Here is a 25,944-nt window from a genome sequence, read left to right as displayed (position 1 = left end):
TATTAAGACTAACAATAAACAGTTCATAAAATAAAGAACAATATTTAAAACTGGTATGACATATTTCTCTGTGCTGTATAGACAAATGTGGCAAAAATATTTAACATCAACTCTGCTTCATACACACTTCTTGACTTGCCTGAACTTTGACATCCTAAATGCTATGTTTCCCCATTTAAAAACAGTGCGCGGAATTATTAAATGCATTTGTAGTAAATTATCCTCTAACTCCTTTTTGGCATTGTGTAAACATTTACATTCAAAAGTCCAAACTATACTCCATTGTATTTTGCTTTCCAGTGATCTCAGACCTTATATCTTCTGCCAGCTCAGCTGCGCAACTGAATTCTGCTGTTTTCACAAATAGTGTATTTGAAGTCCTGTTTTGGAATTATCACATTAATACCAACATTTCACATTTTTGATAATAAAGTCTGGGAACTCTGCTTTTCAATAGTTTTTAATATACTTAAGTAAATCTTTTTTGTCATAGGTTAATCATTTTATTTCAACATAATTCACAATCTTTGTTTTTTCAAATTTACTAATTGAAACGCTAATGTTAAATCGGATTTATCAATCTTGAGCATGCGTCCATAAGGCTTTTATAAGGCCAGGTTGTCTCTCACTTTAAACCCACCCTAACCCCATCAGCATCTGTACTAAGCTTCGGGGATGGCTATCCTAAGCGCTGCTGAATAGAACCATCTTAAACAATATTCTAAGTTGATAGTGATCCTTGATATAGTGGCATAACACTTTATAGGTAGCATTCATTAACATACACCGAAGGTTCTTCAGCAGATTATCACATAGGATAGCCATAATGGTTTGCCTTCTCAAATAAGTTTGTTAACTTTGTAGTGATGGTTTAATTGCAAAAAACATTTTTCTTTATTCAGTTATTCACTGGGGCCAAAGGAAGTTGGTGGAGTTGCAAATAAAAGAGCACGCTTGGACAGTGGAGACAAATCTCAAGACACAATTCTTCAACAAGAATGGGGCAAGAAAATAATCTGGGTTTCAAAGTTTGAATGCAGTGTTCCTTGCCTTACGCAGCAAGATGTACAGTGGGAGGTGAATCTACTTTTGCAGTCCTGCTCCTGTCCAACAGCATGTAGAGAAGGTATGTTGGTTGAAATTTAAAAGATGCATATGGAAAAAGTTAAGATGTTATGTTACTGGTCATTTATAAAGCGTGCTTCAAGAGCCCTTTTCTTGTGGGATAAGTTGTGCGCAAGAGCTTGCTTCAATAGGTGGAACCATTTCTGTTTCAAGAGATCACCAGATAAGAGCTACATAATGTCAGTGGTTGACCTAAAGGCATAGATGGATGCTGTGCATAGGTGTCCTTAAGAAGAGCGAAAGAAAACTACAATTCACACATTGTTTACGTACATACCATTCACATAGGTCTCTCACAAAATACTCCGTCATAAGCTCATATTTCAAAATGTTTGCTACATAGGATTTGGCTGGTTGGTGGGATTCTATACAAGCCTTGTGGTTAACCAGTCCAGTAAAAATGAGGTAAAAACTGTCTCCTCATAAACTCTAAGTACCCTTTTCAAACAGAAATTCTCTTTACAGTATTAAACAAGCATTTACAATGCAATAGGTCTCGCAGCATTAAAGTTTGAGTTACTGGCATTGTAAATGACAATGCTTTGCATAAATTTCTTTATTTTTTATTTGCAATTGGTATATAAACATTGTTTGTGAATGTTATTTTTCATTGTGAGGTCACAAGTTTCCCGCTTCACCACTCCCTAGAATTAAAGAAAAGTTGTGCAACCCTTTGTAGGTGGGACGGGGATTTCTATAGTCAAATGATCAGGTTATCACGGAGGGTACACGAAAAAAGAGCAGAGAGAGCAGAGGTGGAAGCGAGCTAACGGTGAGGTTGTACAAGAGGACTGAGACACTGCGACAGATCTAGGGCAGGGTCAGTTTGTGCTTGACGAGTGATGCACTGAGCCCACTTGCCTTTCAGTGGCAGTTGCGTGTACCACAGTGTACCCATGTATGCGCAAGCTACTTTTCACCTGGCAGTGCATACAAAGTATTCCACTTCGGCACACACACTTGTTCCATTGCCAAACCTCCTCAGCGTCCTTCAAATAATCAGGGTTTAGTGGGTCCTCAGGCTTCTGTACCCTGGTGCCACTGCACCTGCTACACTAAATCAAGCTACACCCCTGGTGCTGCTGTGATAGGGGTATGCAGTTTGCGGCATCATTGTTCACGCAAGAAACACGACCCAGCTAAGCTATATCACTCACTCCTGCACAGTAAGCACTCGGAGTATGCTCGGCACACTCTCACTCCCTCCCCTTCCGTCTTCCTCACCTCCTCCCCACCACCACCCTTATCACTTCTGCTCCAAAACTTTTCAGTACTCACTTTGGCTCAAGGAAGGTGGAGAGAGGCAGCTGGTAGACCTGGTGGCAGAGGGATGTGTGCCACCGAGGCGAAGAGCAGAGGCTGGCACCTAGCTCTGGTAGGGCACTCCTCCTCCCGCACTGGGCCGCACAGTGGTCTGCTCCAGGTATTTACGACCCTCCTCTCCCTGCAACACTCCCACCCTGGGAAAATGACAAGCAACAGATGGGGGAATCCCCCCTCACATGCCAGTGAGGACCCCTGCTGGGCCCAGGAGGAGGGGGCCGTCCGCGACGTCTCGAGGAAGGTATTCCACCCGAGCATCCCTCACCCTTCCTCGCAATTCAAGGGTTTAGAGGTGAGAGGGCCTCTGATTTGCTTCCTGCAAATGACATGGGACGAGCCCCCTGCAACATCCTACATTACATGCCTGTCTGGACCCTGCCAGTTGTGCCCAGTCTCCCAACCACTGCCAACAGGAGGCGCCGGGGCACTCGTGTAAGGAGAAGCAGGTGTCTGGGTCAAGAGCGGCTGCATATGGGATGGAGAGGTCCTGTCCGTTAGTGCACGTGCAGCAGTCAGGCCGGAGCTCGCACAGATGACTGACTGGTTAGTGCGCGTGCAGCAGTCAGGCCGGAGCTCGCGCAGATGACTGACTGGCAGCGCCGGAGCTCGCAGCAAAGTTTGCACTGAGCCGGTGGCCGCAGCAAGGAGCACGCGCCGGGCTCGGGTGCACGTGCAGGGCTCCGCGGACACGGACAACGGACCCCAGCATGGAGCAGAGGGGCTGCCGCGCACGCTGGGCCGTCCTGCTCCTCGCGCTCGCCCTTTGCACAGAGTGTGTCCGTGGCGCCGTGGGCTACTAACCCCGGTTCTCGCCCTTCTTCTTCCTCTGCACCCACCACGGGCAGCTGCAGGGCGACGGGGAGCAGGGAGAGGTGCTCATCTCCCTGCAGATCGTGAGGAACCCCGCCTACTACGTACCTGGACAAGAATACCATGCTGGGTAAAGCATGGGGCGTACAGCACTCCGAACCCACAATAAAGTTTGCAGAAGGGAACCTGGGGCCGGCGCGAGGCACTCGGGGAGGGCTGGTTTGACGGGGACATTCACACGAAGCTGCACACATTTCGTTTGGCTTGATGCATAATGTAACACCGCGACCCGGTGGAATGTTCGCTGCAAATGTCGAGGACCTCACTGTTCTAAGCCGTCAGGACCCTCAGAAAAGCGTGGCGCATTTCAAGTAGAACTGCATTTGAATAGCATGTTCAGTGGCATTAGACACAAGCTGGGGATCGCCGGGCGCGAAACCAAAACCACGGTCGGAGCGCACGAGACGCCGACACATACAAAGATATTCACACCTCATACTGTGCAATTCAGCTCATGCCCTGTCCTCACCTGCACTCTTCATGCCTGCCTTTGACTGCCTGTTTGCCTCCGATTGCCCATTCCATGTTATTGGAAACGGTGAAAGAAATAACACTTGGAAGATATAGTGGTAGCGCTCAAGTTGTGCTTGTAAAATCATTAGAAACTGTTAAAGGATTGTGACTTAGACAAAAAGGGGTATATAAATACAAGGGAAAGTGAAAGCGCACGTTGTGCAGAATGCGCGAGCCATACTTGTGCCCGCTGTCTGGGCAAGTGCACATCTGAACGTAAGCGTGCGCGTGCACAACTGCTCCCGCGTCGTGCTGCGTTGGAGGAGCTGAAGTACCGCGCCGAAGCACCGGGTAATTTTGCACGTTTCCTGAGGGGGGGGGGGGATGCTGACTTGGGCGGCTGCGGGGGCGGGGGCTGGCTTTGGCGGCAGGCGGGTGGGCTGGCTTTGTCGGAGCCAGTTTGTGGCGCGAGGAAAATGCCATTGTGCAGGCTTGCAAGGGAGACCGGCACATTGTGTGTGTGTGTGTGTGTGTCTGTCTGTCTGTCTGTCTCTGTCTGTCTGTCTGTCTGTCTGTCTGTCTGTCTGTGTCCGTGGGCACCATGCCGGAATCGGAGCGCGCGACCTGATCCGATTCACATATATTGTCTGCGAACTGATGAAACCTGGATTTATGTTTAACCGCAAATGTTATGCTGGCACCTTATTCCTGAGCTTTGGCCATTTTTTTAAGTTTTGGTCGCTTTTGTTTTAATCACATGCATTCCCCCCTGTTGCTGTTTTTTTAACTCATTATCTTGTCGTCTTAGGGTATCAGGATGAATTAATTTTTTCGTACGATTGTTTGTACATATTTTTATGACAAAAAAAATACATTGTCTTATTTTTACTAATTTTATCTTTTGTAAAAATGCTTTTATAACCTGTATTGTCAAATAACGCCTATTTTGACTTGACTTGATTTTGAAAACCTTAGAAATTCACTTAAAAAACCAAAGGTTACAGGGGCGTTCTTGCTAGGCTCAGATTTCACTTTTACAAAACCAGTGAGATTCTGCAGTTATAGTTACCTGAGCTAACTATAACTTACGCACCTGCAATGCACTGCTTATGACCTCACATATTACATCACTCATGACATGGTCTCATATTCATGCCTCATGTCCATTAAAGCATGGTGGGTCGCATACATTTATCGTTCTAAAATTTAGGTTGTGGTTCTAAAAGGTTTGGGAAGCACTGCTCTGGCACATGAACATTTAGAAAAGTGGTCCAGATATTTCCTCCCCTTGGCCTTTTGAGTTTGAAGATGCCTAAATCACACAAGTGCTTACAGATGTTTATACCTGAACCTGCAATAAACGTAGCCCATTCTAACCTCCCTCCCTTGCCTAACCATATATCATTGCCAGCTTCCAGGTAACCCTTTTATAATTGCTGGTCCCCAGATTGCCCACCAATAGTGTCAGTGGTCAGTTAGCATAGATTGCATGTTCACAGCTGACCCAAAATTGTAGGTGACCTTGGATGGAGGTGGTAGTGTGTCCAACCCGATATCCTGACACTGGCTAAATCTGACAAGAATATTTACTGCTTACCCGGCATGTAAGTGATGTAATGGGTACTTAGCACTGCATATGAGAGGGCCTGGGTGGTTAAAAATTGCCCCCTGCTGCGTTGTCCAGTAAGCATGAAAGCATTTGGCAATTGACTGGAGAGGAAAACTTTGAGTTTTCTAGCAATGGGTGTGGGGCGGCGACTAGATGCTGGGAAGCCCTTCAACTCTCCTGGTGTCACTAACAATTCCTTTGATCTTTGATGGATAGAAGCAGCAGGAGATTGCCTGGTACTGGTAGAGGGCCCTTTCCTTCCCTGGCTACTCCCAGGGGCGTAACGCAGGCCCCTGCAGCGCAGGGGGGACATGCAATCGTCAAGGGGACCCTGTTCAGCCCAAGGCCAATGAATATCTGTGAGATATAGGAAACTCAGGAGCCCCTCTTCAAATACTGCAAGGGGACCCCATCATTTTGAGTTACACCGCTGGGTACTCAAGCGAGGATCGGAGGGCGGTGAAATATGCAGAGAAGCTGGGAGTATTGATTAGTTCAGTTCAGAAACTTTATGTAGACTTCATCTTTTGGGGGTGGTTTGTGGATTCTCAATTCACATCTTGTCTGAGTTTGCCTACCTTTAGGTTTTCAGCTTGATTGCGAAGGGCTGTTCGAAGGAAGGTTTGAGGGTCGAGATGTCCCCAGCCTATCTACCTCACCTATAAACTGAGGATGATTGTGGTCGGTCCATGGGCTGAGAATAGGACTATCGTTTTCCCAGCTTAGATTGTTGGCTCTCCTATTTTTCCGGAGCAGAAAGGATGGAAAAGGGTGGTCAGATCTTTCCATGTGTCCTTCACCAGCTGGAAGTATGAGGCTCATGAATGATTGTCCGTCCCTACTTTGATCTATTCTCCATTCATTTTGTATCCGTGATAAAATGATGCTACTACGTAGTGGGAACGATGGCAGTGGTATTCCTCAAGAGGTAGACTTATAAAAAAGCAAAAGGATCTGAAAGTGCCGACGACATTGGATATAGAAAACTTAAGTAAGGATGTATACTGTCTTTAGCACTTTCATAATGAATGTACTGATTATTTTCCCAAATATTTCTTTCAAAGGGCATTGTAAACACATTCAGCTGGCCATGCTGGACTACATCAGCAGATCTGGTGAGACAATCGAAGATACCAGGAAAAAGGTGGCGGAAGAATGCTTTGAGAAGAAGATGTTCATGCACGAAGAGTCGTACATACTGATTCTAAACGAAGAGCTGGGAATCAACAGCGCCGTACACCTACCATCCTTAACGTGCAACTGCTACACGGCTAGCCATGGGATTCAATGTGTTTGCTTCTTAACTGCTGCAAAAGTAACATCTCAAAACGTGATTATTGAAATTATCAATATGCCAGAATGTGAAGCCACAGGGATTCTGCCAGCAAAAGAACAGGGCAGCACTGTGCTCTCTACATCTCAAATGATTCAAGATCTCTTCTGCTACAGCGTGAGCGACCAGTTTGAGGACTCGCAAGAACTAAGAGAGGCAGTGGAGAAGGCTTACAAAATAGTCTTTTGAAGGTAACACAAAAGTAGCAAGAAGATGAAGTGCTCCATGCTTCATCATTACGCACAGACTTCTACAGAATTCATGTACAGAACTGTATAAAACTGGGAAAAATGTTGAATCATCATAGACTGGATATCATTATTTTCTAAATTGGTTTTTACAGAAAAATTGGAAACTATGCTGGGGAATAAAATCTGTCCTACATGATAAAACAATAGGTTGTGACTGGGTGTAGTTTCAGTGAAATATATCTTCATAGATTACATGATAAATCACAGATCATCCGAATATTTGGGTTTCCATTGAAGTAAGTCTGGGCTGTCTGTGTAGTGACTTTGTAGAGGCCACAGCCATAGCTTTCTAATGTCTGGGAGCTGACCAGGCTGGCCACGAGATCTCTATCTCTCACACGTCTCTAAATGGTTCCACAAAATACTAAGGGGCATATTTATGAGTGGGGTTGCGTCACGCTTGCACCACGCAACGTGGTGCATGCGTAACGCAAGCCCAAAATTAGATTTATAAAGCGTGACTTTATAAATCCAGAGTAATGCAATGCAACGCAAATCTCTGAGTTGCATTACTCTGCACCGGGAAGACGTTGCGTGGGTGTTCCCTCAGAACATCCATGGATTTTGATGCATTCGCAGATTTTCCAAAAGTGGTAGACCTGGTAATGCGCCAACATGCTAAACCTTCCCAGGTGAGGCGTACTGAACAGAAATGTCCTTATTTCTCCTTGTTACTTCCTCTTTCTGTGTGTGCTTCATTCTGCAGCACACATAGAAACAGGAAAATGGCTCAGGAGATTGTTTTTGTGTAGAAAGGTTCCCCTTTCTTGCTCACAAACAATCCTCCTTACAACGCAGGCACCCTTGCACCGTAATTCAAGGATGTGTTAGCACTAGGGAGCCAAAACTGCACCAGTGCAGGGAGTAAGGCACATCCTGCCTTTTCCCTGTCACACAGCGCAGCAAGGTTGGCTTGCTGCGCTGCGTGATTTTCTTATAAATATGTCCCTAACTGTAATAAGGTATCTTTACAACACCCGCGATTGCAGCATGCTGGCCAGAAAATCTGTCATGGAAGCACCGATATGCCACAGAAGTTAAGGGTAATCAACGCTGACCTGGGCAGTCGTTGGATGAGAGATTAGAGAGACGCTGAAAGTTATCTTTCTGAACTGGCCCCTTTTTTAGGCAATTTTCTTCTAGTTGGGTGGTATGGGATACTAGCTAGAGAACACTCAGGTGAAGGCTTTGTTACCAGTTAACCCCCAGAATGCATTGGGCACCCCGAGTTCTTGGTACAAAGACGCTCATCATATGACGATTGCTAGAATAACCCATATTGCTCCTGTGGGATCATTGAACACTAAAATTGTAACTGTTTCAAAAACAAAAATAAAAGCAGTGTGTGTTTACAGTCCTTTAATACTTTTTTTTGTAAAGCTCAGAGTAACAGGGTGCTTACCTTTTATGGTCCATTTCTCTGACTGCTTGACACCAGCCCCTTTCCCAGCAACAATCACATAACACAATGTCACTTGTTCGACCTTTGTTGTTTCTGAAGTTTTCCACTTTTCTCCTTTTAAATTCCTTTTTCTGCCCTCTTGTACTCGTGTCTATATTGATTAATACAGTTTTTTTTACTTTCATTGCTCCTTATTTAGGAATTCAAGCAAATGGGCAAGGAAGATGGATGGCCAGTCTACAATCCTTTTCATAGACCTGGCCACCATGATAATGACAATTATATACTTTCTCAGACACAGAAAGTTAGCAGGTTTAGAGAAGAGCTACCTGCTCTTTTCCTTTGCTCTTCTTTGATAGCAGCCAAGTCGCCGACACTGTGGTCTGTCGTCACTGGTGTCTGCGTCAATATTAAGGGCAGCATCTGCAGCGTTGTCAGCGTTCAAACTATCTTTGACGTTGAGGCACCTGGTGCTTAGATGTTTGATATTGATGCATTCTTCAGAGTGGAGTCAAAGGTCATGTCACTTTGTTTTCAACTCACCTGTCATGTGACTTGCAATTATTTCTCTAGTTTTTTGATCCCCAGAAAAGAACTTTGAAATGCCAACAGAGGCTTGCCTCTGCACTCTTAGCCAGCTTTTGCCTTCTGTTAGCAAGAAGGGGATTGGGACCCCCAGGTTTCATTATGGAGGGTCGTGTTCTCAGTTAAGATACTTGGAGGGCACCGTTCTGAGTAGAGATACTTGGAAGGCTCCTGCTCCTACATATCCACATTGGGAATCTGAACGGAAAGTTGTGGCTCCCTTTTTCCCCACTGAGCATCACTCGAAGACCAGTCAGGTATTTTGCAGATATTTCTGAAAGCAGCAAATTGAGGGCCAGATCTATCATTCGTTTCCGCAGCGCAATGCAGCAAGCCACCTTGCTGCGGTTCGCTGCGTGAACAGGAAAGGGCAGGATTGCTCTGTATTTACCATTGTACGGTGCGTTCCAGTCCTTTTCTAGCGCTGGCACACATTTCACTTCCTAGCGCCAATGCAGACGCTCTTGTGTCATGGTGCAAGGGTGCCTGCCTTGTAGTCAGGATTGCTTTTGTGCAGGATTAATGTGGTAAATAAAATATTACCCTGTCATAATTTCTAGGCATAAACATGCATCATGCATTTAAATGAGAGGCAGAATCTGTGATGTCCGAATTAAAAGGGCTTTATTCCAATAACTCGAGTTAAGGGAGAATCTGTTCCATCACCTCTAAGGTTCAGGAAGGGTCTTCTAAACATTTATTTACAGAGTACATATTTATAGTACAATCTTGTACATAGGAGGAGCGCTCCAGGCAGAGCAAGAGAGAAAAGAAGATAAGAGCATGTGGGCGTGCATGAGGGTGTACACTTGATGAGTCATAGGTGAGTCATAGGTGGGTGGATACATGGAGGGGGTTGCATGGCAGGCTGGAACTTTGCCCTACTTGTGCGTGCAACTTGTACATGACGTGCAACTGACGTGTGACTGGGGGAAAGCTGACTTTAAGTCTAGTAGAGAAACCTTCAGTGTCAGGGCGACCAGCACGTCTGGTACTATCTGATATCTTGAGTCGGGGATGTATTATCTGAAGCAAAGGTTGCTCATCACTAAAAGACAGAAAGGGCATATATTTCTTCGTTCATTGCATGGGGGCTGTGAGCTTTCTACAGATGCAAGTACTGTAATTTCATTTAAACAGAGACAGAAAAGCTAGGCCCTATCTCTGCAGACGGGTTCTGTTTACCTTCTTCACCGGGCAGGAATGTGATTCTGTACAACAAGCAGGTAACTATTTTGCAAAACACTGTCTTGGCACCCCTTGCTGCTATGCGAGGTCAGGGATACGTAACTGTAGCTTTCAGAGTGTCTGAGCCATGAAAAACCCTTAATTTAGAAACGGGCTCAGGCTGAACCACAAAAAGGGTTCATCGTGATTTATTTAAAAGTGCACAATGCAAATACATGGGCCTTAAAAGCTAACTTAACATTTCTTACATGGGAGACTTGAAGACTGGCATCCTAATGCAGGACGTAGTTGCAGAGGCCTTGTTATTCAGGTCACTTAAGGGAAAAATGCATGCATGACATGCACATACATTAAACATAGGGTACACGCAGGGGACATATTGGTCAGGCAAAATATCATTTTCCTCATTCCCTCCTTGTCCCCTACTTTTACCCTTCAGGACACATCTATATTCATGAGACCGTATAGTTGATCATACAGCATCATTTGTTCATCTTTGATCCTTTGTACTCGTGGGTGTGGAACACAGGCAGTCGCACACAGGCCGCACTGCAGACAGAGACAGCAGCCGAATATCATAAGCAGTATCATTCCTAGGAACGACAACACTTTCCATCCCCAAGCCGATATTACACCCCAGAGCCAACTGGACCAAGTCCATGTGCCTGGGTCTTGGTGTATATCATGAGCAATCTTGTGGAGTCTTGTTATTGCTGCGTACACAGATGGCGCGTTATTAGGGATGAAAATGCAGCAACTAGAGCCGATCACTCTACAAGCCCCGCCCCTATCCGCCAGGATGACGTCAAGAACAAGGCGGTTCTGAAGAACAACAAGTCTCATGGCAGACTGCTCCTGGGTCAAGTTCGCCAGGGCAGATGCAGTCACATTCACTACTGCTTCCAGAGTTCTTGTTAACTTACGTATGAGTTTACTATTTTGGACGGGACCTATGAAGAAAAAGAATCCTTTGTTGAAATCTGTATATTGCTCCCAAGCTGTTTCTGTCTGATCGATCTCTGAGGAGTCAGTCTCTCTCCTTTGTCTAACATGCTCTAGTCGTGAATCTCGATGGTAATGGGATGGGGCTAGAAAGACTGGTGGCAGCAGGAACGCTATATAACATGTCCCACCCCAGTCTGGGGGCAGATGTACATAGGCTGTCTGACCGCAAATGAAATAGGTATGGCGTGATGTTTTGAAAGAAGACTGTCCTTTATCGTTAAACTCTACTACATCTTTACACTCGCTGTGTCCCATATGTACTGAACCTTTCTTTCTAACACATAAATCACCTTTTGCTGGTAGGACTGAAATAAATGGTGGACCTATATTTTGCATGGGCTGAGCGTTCAGTATTACAAAACTAACAGATGCATTTCCTTGCTCGTACTCTTCATTTTCTAGATCAGTTCCCTTCCTTTGGGGAAATCCGTCTTTGTCTGGAAAACATGCCTTATTCATTACTTTATTCAAGTTCCCATATATCCAGCCACCCTGGTAAACTATGGTCTTTCTATCTAGTGAGGTCATTAAGGCAAACCATGCTCCACACGAACCATTGTGGGAGAACGGTAAAGGGAAGAAGGGCAGAACTCCCTTCGTCTTTTGATAAGGTGGCAGCTGACCACATACCCAGCAATTTGTCGCATTGCTGGTCTGATGAGAACGGTGTAACATTCGAATGAAAGTATTGTTACGCAGGGCAAGTCGATATGACAGTTCATGAGGTGGCAGATCACTGAATGTATGCTCTACAGTGTTATTACGGGAAGAGTGCATATGTGAGGCAATAGGAGGAAAGAAAACATGTAGTATTAAACTTACACAGATAATAATGATGCACAGAAAAAATAAAATAACCAAAGAAACTATACATCTACTGCGTAATAACTTGCAGTACTTTTCTGTCATTTTGCTCTTCTTACTATTCTCGTATGCGATCTCATACATGCCAGTAATCTAGTCTAACCGATTCACCACCTAGTGGACTTAGACAATTAAACTTCGTCTGACTTACTAGATCGTAACTTAGACCTATACTCTTGCTGTGGAGTCTTTTCTAGCAAAGGCGGCGCAAGCGGCGCAAAGTCTTTAATGTCTTTATTCTTTTCAAAAGTACCAGATTGTCCAAAGTATCTTTTGCAGTGTTGAGCGTGAAGCCATCCCTTGCGTCCTTCCACTTTAATCGCGGTCCTCGTGGTCAGTAACACTAACTTCGGCGTCTTCCAACGTGGCTCAAGGGGGCTTGATCGATCAAAGTTCCTCACAAACACGAAATCACCAGGGACAATGGCGTGTTCCTTGACCTGGGTGTTGTCAGGGAAGGCGGCAGCAACCTGTGAACGACAAGAGAGTAGTGCAGACATCAAGGAAGCCAGGTAATCTGTCAGCATGTTACTGTCAACATCAGTAATTTTCTTAGGCATAGGCGTATCCCACATATTTGGCGGTCTACCGAAAACTGAAAGGTAAAACAAGAGAGTTTTCCCAATGGGGTGTATTGTTTCCTGCTCCTAAATCAGGACTCAAACTTGCCAAACATCAATCACACCATTCATTATGTGGAACTGGAGAACACTTACCAAGAAGGAACATACCCAAACAATTTAAAAAAAGTATACAATTTATTAAAAACTTTTGTTACAAAAGATAACTATGAAAATCAATTAAAAACATGTATAGCACAAAAATGCACAGATACAGACACAAATTGAAACACAAATTAAAACCACCTAATGTGGACGTGGAGAAAATTAATCTAAAGAGACACTAATATCTGTCTTTGTCATTTCATTTCGGAACACCGTTTGTCAACAAAAAGAGGAATATTATTCCTTTAGACTGGATTCATTGTTGGCAACGCCGAATATGACTTATGGGTTTGCGTCGACGCGTTTCGGAAGCAACAACTGATAAAGGCTTCCTTCCTCAGGACAATTTCTATTTTTATTCTCCACACATGAAGGTGTCAGACCAAGAAGGTTCTGTTGCTCGTGGAGGTCTACAAAATGTGTAGCGATCCACTGTTTTATGCCTGTGTAGTCATCAGGCTTGATTCCTCCTTTCTTAATGTATGGTCAAGCGCTTTTATTCCACAATTTGTCTGTTTGTCGATTAATCCAATGCGGGTCTGGTACAGTCCTTATTATTTGTGCAGACGGGCGTACTGGATATAACGCTTCCCTTCTATTTTTAGTTCTGTATTACTTAAAAGACGGATCCGGTTTCCGTAAAGGGGGTTCTATACTGCAGCCGGGTATTTCGACACACGTGGCTGTTGTCTGCACACGGCGGGTATTCCCGGAACTGCTCGGCGTGGCGTCTGCTTAATCACCGCTTCTTTTTTGAAATGTCTACCGAAAACTACTTCATACGGGGATAGGCCTGTTCTGGAATGAGCTACCATACGCATGTAAAAGAGGGCAACCGGCAAGGCTACCATCCAATCCACGCCTTTTTCTGTACAAATCTTTGCTAGCTTTGTCTTAATTGTCTGATTATGTCTTTCTACAAGGCCTGCTGCTTCAGGGTGTCGTACACAATGGAACTTCCAAGTATATCCTAACAGAAGAGACACTTGTTTCATTAATTCAGAGGAAAATGGCTGGCCATTGTCTGAGTAGATGACACGGGGCAATCCATATCTGGGGAAGAACTCACGCACCAATTGCCTGGCAGTTGTCACAGCAGTATAATCTGGAACTGGATACGCTTCTGTCCATCTAGATAGTGCACACACAACTACCAAGACATACTTGTAACCTTTACACCTGTCCATTTGGATGTAATCCATCTGGAGGACCTCAAAAGGGTGGTCAGGAGGATGAAATCCGCCTTGTTCCACCGGAATGCCTTTACCTGGATTGAACTGGCAACAGATCATACATGTTCGTAGTTTCTGTTTCGCTGCTGCACGCAGGTGCTTGTTAAACCAGATATTCTGTAAGCTGTCTATTATTGCCTTCTCTCCCAAGTGTGCTGGACTATGTGTTGTGTTTATGATTACTTGTACCATGGAATCTGGAAGAAACCATGTGCCTTTTCCCTTAGTCATCCAACCTTGGTCAGTCTGGACCCCTCCTTGTTCAGTCCATTTCTTTATTTCATCTGTAGTGGCATGTGTCTGTATGTCGTGTACATCTTGAGAAGGATCCCTGACTGTCATACTTTTTGTCAGTAATGGTACCTCTGTCCTTGTCGTGTCTGTTGGTGTCTGGGCTGTAAGTTTGCAGTTCGGCCTGCCAGGTCATTACCCTGGGAAATGGTGTCTGTAACTTTGGTGTGAGCTTTGCATTTCAGGATAGCTATGGCTGTAGGTAAATGTATTGCTTCTAACAGGGCTTGAATAAGCGGGCCGTGCTGAATCTTGGCCCCATGAGAGGTCAAGAAACCTCTCTCCCTCCAAAGTACCCCGAAATCATGAACTACGCCAAAGGCATATTGTGAATCGGTATAAATGTTCACTCTTAAGTGCTTAGCTCTTATGCAGGCTTGTGTCAGAGCGATGAGCTCTGCTGCTTGTGCTGACAGTGTGTCTATTCTTTGTGTCTCTATGACTTTAGTAGCAGTGGTCACGGCATATGCTGCTACTAACTCTCCTGCACTCGTTCTCATGCACGATCCATCTACATAGAGTGTTAGGTCAGGGTCTGGAAGTGCAATATCTGTCAGGTCTTGTCTTGGTTTTGTCACTATATTCATTATTTCCACACAGTCATGTGGTGGTGCATTTACTGTACTTGAGGGCAAAAGTGTAGCAGGGTTTAGAATATTACATCGTCTGATCTCTATGTGTGGTTGAAATAATGTCAGTTCATATCCTGTCAGTCTCGCTATAGTCAAATGTTGTGTCTGTGTCCTGTTTAAGAGAACTTCCACTGCATGTGGTACCTGTACTGTCAGGGGATGTCCCAGCACTATCGAGTCACTTTGTCTTATGGCTAGGGCTGTTGCTGCAACCGATTTCAGGCACGCAGGCAGAGCCTGGGCCACTGGATCTAGTGTACTAGAAAAATAAGCGCAAGGCTTGTGTTTTCCTGCATGATCTTGTGTGAGAACAGATAATGCTGTTCCATCTCGTTCAGTTACGAAAAGCATAAAAGGTTTACTGTAACTAGGAGTCGCTAGAACTGGCGCTTGACATAATGCTCTTTTTAATTCCTCAAATGCCAAGGTATGTTCTTGTGTCCAAGGGAGGACAGTCGAAGTGGCTGCCTCCTGTGTTGTCAATTGTATGAGTGGTTTGGCTAGATGGGCATACTGGGGAATCCATTGCCTACAGTATGAAGTGAGGCCAATGAAGGCTCGTACTTCCTTTTGTGTCTTGGGCTGTGAAAGGTTAGAAATGAGCTGTATACGTTCTGGTGTTAGCTGTCTACCGTCCCTGGACAGCAAGTGTCCAAGGTACACCACTTGCTGTTCACAGAACTGTAACTTTGAAGGGGACACTTTGTGCCCCTTGTCAGCCAGAAAATGTAAAACTGTCAGTGATGCATTTTCGCATTCTGGTTCTGATCGTGCTGTAATTAGGATGTCATCTACGTACTGGAGTAGCGCAGTGTTGGGAGGCATGCTAATACTGTCCAGCTGTCTTTTTAATGCTTGACTGTAAATGCTAGGACTCATTGCAAGAGCGAAACTCCTGCCAATTATTCTGTTTACACTACGAGGGAAAAACTATTCAATTGCAAGCATGCCTTATCTGAAGTCAATGAAGCTGTCAGTGTTGACTGTAAGGAAGAGCAACTTGACCCCCTCCTTATATAAACATTTTCTCCGCGGCTCATCAAGTTTTTTTTTCTTCTACACTGCCTTCCCCTTCATCGTGATGTCACCCACAGGGCGGTTCCTCCACCCTTTCAAAACTCCGAGAGCTAAGAACAGCTGCCAAGTTACTGAAGAGAGAGCTTGTTCAAATTGCAAGCATTCTTTAACTGCATGCGAAGGAAGCCTGAGTCAGTTGGAGGACTGCCAACAACTGTCCGCGGAAAAGAATTGGAGTATGACCAATAATAACAAGACAGGCACTGCTCGGTGCTCCAAGAGGGAAAAGCCCTCCCTTCACAAAATATCTTTCCCCCGGGAGCCAGGCCACCTCAAGGTCGAAAAACACATTCTCTGTAATTCAAAACATATCTGTACCCAGGCCAGAGAGCTAACCAACATTCTCTAACTTAACTGAAGCAAATTCAAAACGTGATAAAAAAGCATCCTAAAATCAGTAATTAATAAGGACATATTTTATTTCGTAACCTAGACACATGCTAGCATTTTAAAATAATTACATCATAAAATATTGTTACTAGCTGCAAAGGAAAAAAAAGAAACAGAACAACATGACATGGAAACACATCACATTTTACTTTTTGAAAATAACATGTGAAACACCATAATTTTGCATTGCAGAACCAAGATTTTCATAATTAAGTGTGCAAGCTCTTCTATTCTACCTATTAAAAGGGCCAGATTCATCATTTTTCAAAAAGCCATGTTTTCTAATTGAGTGGATTAACTGTCACACGCTATTCTAAAGGGCAGCTTGTATTGGGAAAAAATAATAATATATATTTTGTTGAACAAATGTTTATTTAAAAAAAAACACACGGTTGCATTACACTAATTAAAAGCACATTCTATGATGGGTCTGTTTTATATTTTCTTCTCAACCGTGAAAACATTAAAGCACCCTCCGTGCAAACCCTTATCTCAATCCGACTGGTTTATTTACAACTTACCGACCTCTGAGTCAAACACATTAAATCAAGTGTTCCAAAGCAAACATACACAAATACGCGGACGCATTGAAAAGAGAATGTTAAATTACCATTCAGTCAGCAAGCTGGCAAAGCACATAGGCAGACCCAGCAACCAATGAAAAAGTTAAATCAAACCATCACTCACTGACTTTTAGTGTCAGCTCACATAACCATGCATGTTAAACAGCATGTTAAAACAAATACTGCCTTCTCAATACAAGGTATTAACTCTTTGGCAGCCGAAGCACAATCATTCCCCAATGACTGCAGTACATGGGAAAGTCATGAACTCATCTCTCCACGTTATCACATAACACGTACGCACATCTTCAAAACGTTTTCTCCAAGCACTTGAAAGAGATCCAGCTCTCTCCTGCCTAACGTAATGATAACATGCTCTGCACAAACCATAACCACATGGCGCTATTCACAAGCCATATTTACAAGAAACGCAACAAGGTTATAATAATGACATGCTCTTCATAAACCATATTTACAAGGAGCTATTTACAAGGAACTCCACAGTAAACTTATATAGCCGATGGGGCCGGAGGGAAATCTGCGTTTGCATAGTCCGGTGGGGACTCTTCTAGATAGGAGGAAATAAAAGCCTCTGATGCGGTCGGCTTCTTTCTACATACTCTAAAGGGTACAGGTGGTGGCGTTCGCGACCTACTGGGTGTTTCTGAGGGGGTCACTCTAGCTAGTTCTTCTGAGAGGACGGGGTAAATACCAGTAACGACGGCATTTCTTTCTCTATCAACCTGTTCTGTTTTGACCCGTTCCCCCTCCTCTTGCAGTTCTTTTTCTGTTTAGTTCTCTCTGCTTTGTTCAATTCTTTCTCGGTTCTCCTATGTGACTCTTTGCGCCATAATTCAATGGCATCTTTCTGAGAGGGTCTTGATTTCCTTTTCCATAACGCTTCCTCTACTCTCATAATGCATTCAGGATCCCATGTTGCCGAGATAGGCCATCTATACTTCTCCTCTAAACCCTTGGTGTACTCTACCCATAAGTCTAAAAACAAAATGGCGTCTAGCCCGTGCTTATTATACATAAAATGACCAGGTGTGTCTCTAGGCGGGATGTTAACTGACTCTTCTAGTAAACCTTTTCTGGTCCCTATCTGACGTAATTTCGAAAACAGTGGCATGTTGAAACCAACACAATGGAAACACAATACACACAAAATAGACTGAAACAATCAACAATCATTCACACTAAACACCAAAACACTAAAACAGATACAGTCTAACCTGATACATGGAATAAAACATGTACTTGAAAACCGTTAACTTTATGCACTGAAATACAGCACAGCCATACCGGTCCCAAAAATGAGACACTCTTTACCGTGCCCACGTTTACCGTGGACCCGTCTTTACCGTGCCCACGTGTTACCGTGGACCCGTCTTTACCGTGCCCACGTGTTACCGTGGACCCGTCTTTACCGTGCTCAAATAAATGAACCCGTCTTGAGCTTTATGCGTTCCCCTTAGTGGTACTCACCGGGAAGCAGGACTTGAAGGCCTCGGAAACTTGATACTACGCTTCTACTTCTGCGCATGCGCCTTGGAACAGGTGGACCTTCGGAACCTCGGACCTTGCTCTCTCACGGGTTGGGCTCTGGTTGGGATGATCCTCGATCCTCACCGCCTCGTGTGGACTCCTGGTCGCAGTCCGTCTCCTCCGTGGGCCGGAGGGAGTAAGCAGGAAGTCCCGCTGCGTGCGCACTTTGAAGTCCGTCACGGCTGTAGAAGGGGTCAAAGGCTGGACCTACATCGCCGGCGTGTGGGGAAAGGGATAGTCCCTATTCGGGCACCAGATTAATGTGGTAAATAAAATATTACCCTGTCATAATTTCTAGGCATAAACATGCATCATGCATTTAAATGAGAAGCAGAATCCGTGATGTCCGAATTAAAAGGGCTTTATTCCAATAACTCGAGTTAAGGGAGAATCTGTTCCATCACCTCTAAGGTTCAGGAAGGGTCTTCTAAACATTTATTTACAGAGTACATATTTATAGTACAATCTTGTACATAGGAGGAGCGCTCCAGGCAGAGCAAGAGAGAAAAGAAGATAAGAGCATGTGGGCGTGCATGAGGGTGTACACTTGATGAGTCATAGGTGAGTCATAGGTGGGTGGATACATGGAGGGGGTTGCATGGCAGGCTGGAACTTTGCCCTACTTGTGCGTGCAACTTGTACATGACGTGCAACTGACGTGTGACTGGGGGGGAAGCTGACTTTAAGTCTAGTAGAGAAACCTTCAGTGTCAGGGCGACCAGCACGTCTGGTACTATCTGATATCTTGAGTCGGGGATGTATTATCTGAAGCAAAGGTTGCTCATCACTAAAAGACAGAAAGGGCATATATTTCTTCGTTCATTGCATGGGGGCTGTGAGCTTTCTACAGATGCAAGTACTGTAATTTCATTTAAACAGAGACAGAAAAGCTAGGCCCTATCTCTGCAGACGGGTTCTGTTTACCTTCTTCACCGGGCAGGAATGTGATTCTGTACAACAAGCAGGTAACTATTTTGCAACACACTGTCTTGGCACCCCTTGCTGCTATGCGAGGTCAGGGATACGTAACTGTAGCTTTCAAAGTGTCTGAGCCATGAAAAACCCTTAATTTAGAAACGGGCTCAGGCTGAACCACAAAAAGGGTTCATCGTGATTTATTTAAAAGTGCACAATGCAAATACATGGGCCTTAAAAGCTAACTTAACATTTCTTACATGGGAGACTTGAAGACTGGCATCCTAATGCAGGACGTAGTTGCAGAGGCCTTGTTATTCAGGTCACTTAAGGGAAAATGCATGCATGACATGCACATACATTAAACATAGGGTACACGCAGGGGACATATTGGTCAGGCAAAATATCATTTTCCTCACAGGAAGGGAAGCCTTCCTGAACAGAAACAATCCTGAGAGGCATTATCCTCTTTCTACGTGTGCTGCAGACTGCAGCACACGTAGAAAGAGGAAAAAATGAGGAGAAATAAATATATTTCTCCTTGTTACGCCTCACCTGGGGAAGTGTAGCATTTTGACGCATTCCCAGGTCTACCACTAATGGTAAATTTGGAAATGTGCCCAAATCCATGGGAGGATGCATGGGAACAGCCACGCTCCACCCGTGGAACGCCTCCCTGTCGCAGAGTAACGCAAGGTGGTGATTTGCGCTATCTTGTGTTACTCTACATTTAACAAGCCATTCAGGGCCACGCAAGATGCCTTGATAAATTTAATTTAGATTCTGCAGCGACCTTGCACCCCCTCGCACGGCACAAGGGTGATGCAAAACCTTGATATATATGGCACTTAGTTGATATTCCAAAGTTCTTCACAACAATAACTGTGTCACTATGGGATGTAGCATCTGCTCTGAAGAGTAATGTTCCTGCTGTCAATGCTGTGGCTTTGAAAGTTGCTAGCTCTAATGCTCTTCTAGGCATGTATGACGCATGAGGGATAAGGTGGGAGGTTTCTCACAACTGTTTCTTTGCAAAAACCCTGCTCTCTTGCTTCATTTTTGCAGAGGCCCATGTGTCTCCCAGCCACCGAATATCAGTTGACTCAGCAGACTTTGCAGTAAGGCGTGTGATGCTTGCAGGTTTTCCTTTGACATCATTCCAGCTTGAGACTTCTTTAACCCATTGACCGCGGCGCAAATTCCGCCACGGTGCTGGGGAATTAATGAGTGGGCGTGTTTCAGACGGCCCCCAGCCGTCCTTCGCACACGCCCACTGTGACGTCGGACGGCTGGGGGCCGTCCGACGCACGCAACGAGTTAAGACCGGAGACTAAACAGAGGAGTCTATATTTTGCTTTTTTGGAAAACAAGTTGTGTGGAGCATAGGAAGTTCAGGTTACCAGACTAGAGATCAAGTGAAAGATTCATATGTCAGTTAGGAAGAAGACTCACACAAATCTGCTTACAGACATGTACACAAGAAACAGTCTTTTCAGAGAAGCCAAGGGCAAATTTATCAGAAACAGGTTTCATGGACGCACCTTCAGGAAGCAGGAGAATGTATTTTCCATGATCATCATTCATGGGGACGTAACCTTCAGAGAAGTCAAAAAGTCGATGACACTTTCTTGCTGCTTCTGCTATTCAGCGCTCCAGTGGAAGGGGACATTCTGTTTTACTACAGACTTGGACAAACCTGACAGTGATTTGTGGTAGCTAAACATTGTTCCATATTGTTACACTTACCCCAGGTACAGTGGATAGTGACCTCCTCGATGGCAAAATGGCAGCTGAGTTCCATCTTGTCTGAAATAGTTCCCAAAAGTTTGTGAAAGTGCAACAATCTCCTGCTGATGGACAGAAACCAGTTCTGAACCTGAGATATGTCAACGCGTTTATCAAGAAGGAGAAATTTAGGATACTTTCTCCTCAATAGGTATTTCTCTCCATCTACGATTAGCTTTGTACAATACATCTGAAGGATGCCTCATTCTGTGTCTCAGTAGGTCTAAAAGGATGTTTCTTAGGTTTCAAGTGTGTGTTGGTAGTAGTGGCTCAGTGCAGCAGGCAAGGGATTTTTGTTTACACCCACTAGGACGAATGGCAGATAACAACCAGCTCAGACAAGTGAGAGATCTAATATTATATATAATAACATTATTACTCATATGCCATGAAGAACATTATTATTATTTCTAGTGACACAAATCAAAAGTAGAAAGTTTACTTTAAAGGCAAAGTCTTCTTTCTGGGTTCACAAGATTCACCTAGTTTTCAAAGAGCAAAGTGTCATAGCAAAGATGTGCAGTGTGCATTTATCTAGTTCAGAATGCCAGGTTGCATATGAAACAACTACAGGCATGCCTTGGCAGTCAGTTGCACAGTGCTTTAGGAGACAAGTAGGAGGAAATTCACATAATCTGGAATTTATGGGACTCCATGACTGGTGAGTCAAGATAGAGAGTGCCACAAAGGGCAAATTTTTCCGAAACCAGGATAAGATTCATCGCCAATTCGTCTTTTTGTGAAGTCTTGCTTCTGTTGGGTACTGGACTCTGGTGATCTTGGGTTTCTTGGACAGTCCTGGCTTCTTTAAATGGTCTCACAATTGTCCTACCTGTTAGCTGGGTCTTGTGCTCATTTCCTCCTGGCAGATGCAGTCCAGTTCCACTTGCAGGCAGGTTGGTCTTACTTCCCTTCCAGGTGAGGTAACAAGGTGAATACACAGGCTTCTCGGTCTTACATTTAGTTCGACGAGAGAATTGCAATAACTCAGATGTTCAGTTTCTGGTCCCCATGTTCATTCATACATGGGTATGTAAGCCTCCTCGCTATTTGCCAAACAGAGTTGAACCATGTACTGGCCCTTAAGCCAGAACTTGCATTCCTCTCATGGCCAAAGGCAGAACACCAGAATGTAAGCCACAGCTTTTAAAATTGCTAAGACTCTTCCAATCCTGGTGGTGCTTTTCTCACCGTTGCTGGTCAAACCAGCAGTTTGTCCAGGCTTGTGTGCACACTGAGACAAGTTTGGGCTGGCTGAGGCGTTTTGTGTATTACCCTTCGTCTGGAATGTTGTGGTCCTGGGAGATGGCCCCAAAACAGAAAACAGAGCAGTGATGGGTTTCACTCTGGCAAGGGAACTTTGTCCACCTGCAAAGAATCTGGGCTAGAAATCTGCCACTGCAATTAGGTAGACCAGATTTGTGGGAGGAAACAAGAATGTATATGTGTTGGAGGTGAACATGACAATGGCAACACAAAGAGGACCGCCGTATTGTGCAACATACCCATATGGGGTCCTGTGGCTGCGGCACTCCCCAGTCCACTTACAAACAGCCATAACTATACACTATACTATATGTGTTGCAAGCATATTTCACTTATTTTGTGTACATGCAAAAGGACAAAGGGCCATAACGGACCTTTCACCGGAGAGAGCTCATAGGTAATCTATCCACAGTGGTGTACTGGCCGGTGCCCCTGACTTTGAACACACTATAATCAACGTTAGTCACTGAGTATCCTGCAGAGAAAGGGCAGTAGCCACGGTCACTCAAAAGAGAGTACACTTTGTGTGTCCCTGACATTAGAGTCCAGCTGGGATGTCTCAAACAAGCGTGCAAAGTTCACGGAGATCAAACCAGGCACGGTTGGAAGTGTAAAAGGGCCGAGCGGCACAGCTTCATAAAGCCTTGGCAAGGACATTTATTCCATCCAACATTGTAATGTCTCTCCCATTGTCAAGGAGACTCAGAAGCAGAAAACAAACGTTCATAACAATTGCCTCCATTAGGCCTCCTCTGTAGTGGTGCTTTAACCCCCTTTGAAACAAACGTTTTGGTTGACCGGCTTTGCTGCCCAGGCTGAAGGGAAGGTTTAGAATCACAATTTCGGAATCACAGACCTTGTTAGCCTGGTGCCTCTTGGCCTGCAGCATGAATAATTTGATCTGTCTTCAGGGTTTGCTGATATTTAAGGAAGTCACACAAGACTGTGCTACACCGTCTGCAACTCCTGGATCCAGAAAGTATATGATCCGCTGATATGTGCAGTGGAAGCTGTCCCGCCATATCTGCTTTATTGTCAAGCTTGGGACTTCAGCAATCTTTCATGCATGTGTCAGCTCCTCCCAAAGTTATTTTTCTTTTCGTATCCCTGTGATCATGAAGGGTCCTTATAAAGTGTTTCTCCCAAGTCAGGAATCTTGCTCCCGAGTGGAAATTAAACAAAGACTTAACAAACATAGGGCTATATTTACAAATTCCTTACGCAGTGCAGCAGCCGCAAATGCACTGTGAGTAGGAGAGAGCAGGAGAGAACCAAATTTACTGAAATATGGCACTCCCCTCCCCTCTCCGCTGAAATTAGCTGCTGTGCGTTGCGGAGGCACCTTTGCCTCATAGAGCAAGGGTGTATCTGTGAGTCAAGCATAGATTTTATACTGGAAGGAGGGTTAACCTTACCTGCTATGATGCCTCTGCTACAAAAGATCGTTAGTGGTTTGGGTAATGCTTCTCTAGGGGGGCATTCATTAATACATGAATCTTATAATAATTTATACGTGAATCAATGCCTGAGCCTCAGAAGTGAGTTGTGATATCTTGTTGTAAGCCATTAAGTCAGGAGGCCAGGAGAGCCTCGCCAGTGTCATAACGAAACTGGGGTGGGGGGAGGATCCTGCAAAGTACATAGAGGACCCCCCAGTTAGGAGCCCGTGCATAGTGCCAGAGGAGGCCACCACGCACCACAGGGTTAATGTTTTGCCACTGAGCCTCACTAGAATGCATCTATTCTGCCATCTTGTCAGGCAAAGCCTCAATCTTTGAAATTCTTGATGAAGTTATGAATCTTTTGTAGGAAGAGCAATGAAACAAAAAATAAATTAAATTAAATCAAGACAAAAGAAACTACAAAATGGTTCATGCATGCATTTCTGCAAAAGAGCAATTTGCAATAGATTGGAATCAAAAGGCAGTGACGAACAATCAGTGTACGAGGTCTGGTTTGGCAAGAAAGTGTCCTTTTTAGACTAACAAAAATGAATAGGCTAACAGGGAAAAGAACATCACCAAGCAATAAAATGAGAATCAAAATCAAAGGAGAGAAAGAAGCATATGAGGAAGACCAAGCAAAAACAAGAAATGTCAAGGAACATCTTATGCCCTGCATAGTTTATTTACATCTTGTAGTTTATCAATCTTCTTGCTGCTCAGCCACTGTGTATGTTTACTGTTGGGTCTTCAGTGATGCACAGAATGTTGGGTGTCTGTGGGAGTGAGGGTTTGGGAACGAGTCCCTTTCTCATAAAGCTTTACACTCAGCCCCTACACGGGTGGGTTCATGGTTATGGTTCCTATTTACAGGTGTTCGAGTTGGTAACCCTGACACGGGGTATGTTTATTGGGTCTCCACTAATTAACATAACATTTATCGCTTACTCTGGGTTATCTTTGGTTCATGGGTACAGTTCCCCTACACAGGGTGAGTTTTCATGGTTTATGGTCCCATGTACATCGTAAAAGTCTCAGACCCTTACCAGGGGGGAGGACTTTATGGGTCACAGTTCCAAGTGTTTGTACCTCATATGAGGGGTGAATGATTGGTTTTTAGCTCAATCTTCACAGCGTATGTAAGTTTCCTTATGTGAGGAAGCTTGTCTATTCATTTGTTCCCTTACTGTAGGGATCGTAGTTGCGGGGTGTGTTTTTGCCCTTTGCAGTTCGCAATGAATTTTTCTTATATTCATTGGGAGAGGATGGGTTGTTTTACTCAATTTATTGGTTGTAAGCTATCCATTCTTTCTGTTTCTAATGGCTCTGACCCTCTCGTGATGTTTACTTTATTGCACATCTCTGGGTTTTGAACTGTTTATTGCATTTGTCATTTTTGTTGTGCATAGTTTCTCTCTTAATCTTTATCTGTATTTGCAATTTTCGTTTTCTTTTCAAAAGGAGGGGGATGTGTTATGCCCTGCATAGTTTATTTATATTGTGTAGTTTATCAATCTTCTTGCTGCTCAGCCACTGTGTGTATGTTTACTGTAGAATGTTGGGACTTCAGTGTTGCACGGAATGTTGGGTGTCTGTGGGAATGAGGAATGACAGTTAGAGCTTGGCTGAGCAGCAGGCAGGCTGCGCATGGGGGGGGTTTGCTATTACTTGGAACTAAGGGTTGACTACAGGCTAACCTACATCTACTTCACCTGTTTACCTGGACTACCTATCTTATGTACTTGTATACCATCTGGATGTACTTGGACCAGCTACTGAATAAAGGTACTTATGAACTTTACTTGGCTACCAGCGTTTACTTGTGTCACAGGGCACAACAGAACAGTGGACCCACCGCCAGATCTAAAGGGAAAGGATTCAAAAGATATAGTATAGCTTTCGGTATTTCAGGCAAGACTCTTACAAAAGTAAAAATATATACCTTGAGCAAGGCATTGCATTTTTTCATTTTGTCAAATGTTAATATCTTGGTTATCTCTTGAGATGTATCAGAAAATTAAACCTCAAAACACTTTTTTAAATCACTCCTAAAGGACAAATTACTTATCT

The 25,944-nt window shown here is 44.3% G+C and overlaps 1 protein-coding gene across 2 annotated transcripts in view; it reads left to right on the top strand.

Moving 5' to 3' along the window:
- The window catches only part of LOC144780925 (uncharacterized), a 129,748-nt gene that overhangs the window by 91,434 nt on the left and 12,370 nt on the right, over window positions 1-25,944 (top strand). The window contains exons 11-12 of one of the 2 annotated variants that reach the window (XM_078659467.1): window positions 903-1,126; window positions 6,445-6,904. In XM_078659467.1, coding sequence (XP_078515593.1) covers window positions 903-1,126; window positions 6,445-6,902 — 682 coding nt within the window. In that variant the 3' untranslated portion in view covers window positions 6,903-6,904. Of the gene's footprint in view, window positions 1-902; window positions 1,127-6,444; window positions 8,322-25,944 lie in introns of those variants that run through there. The other variant, XM_078659466.1, reaches the window with a different exon arrangement.

This window comes from Lissotriton helveticus, chromosome 9, assembly GCF_964261635.1.
Source record: "Lissotriton helveticus chromosome 9, aLisHel1.1, whole genome shotgun sequence".
In the NCBI taxonomy this organism is placed as follows: domain Eukaryota; kingdom Metazoa; phylum Chordata; class Amphibia; order Caudata; family Salamandridae; genus Lissotriton; species Lissotriton helveticus.
Note: the sequence above shows the minus strand (reverse complement) of the source record. Positions and strands in the feature narration are given on the sequence as shown.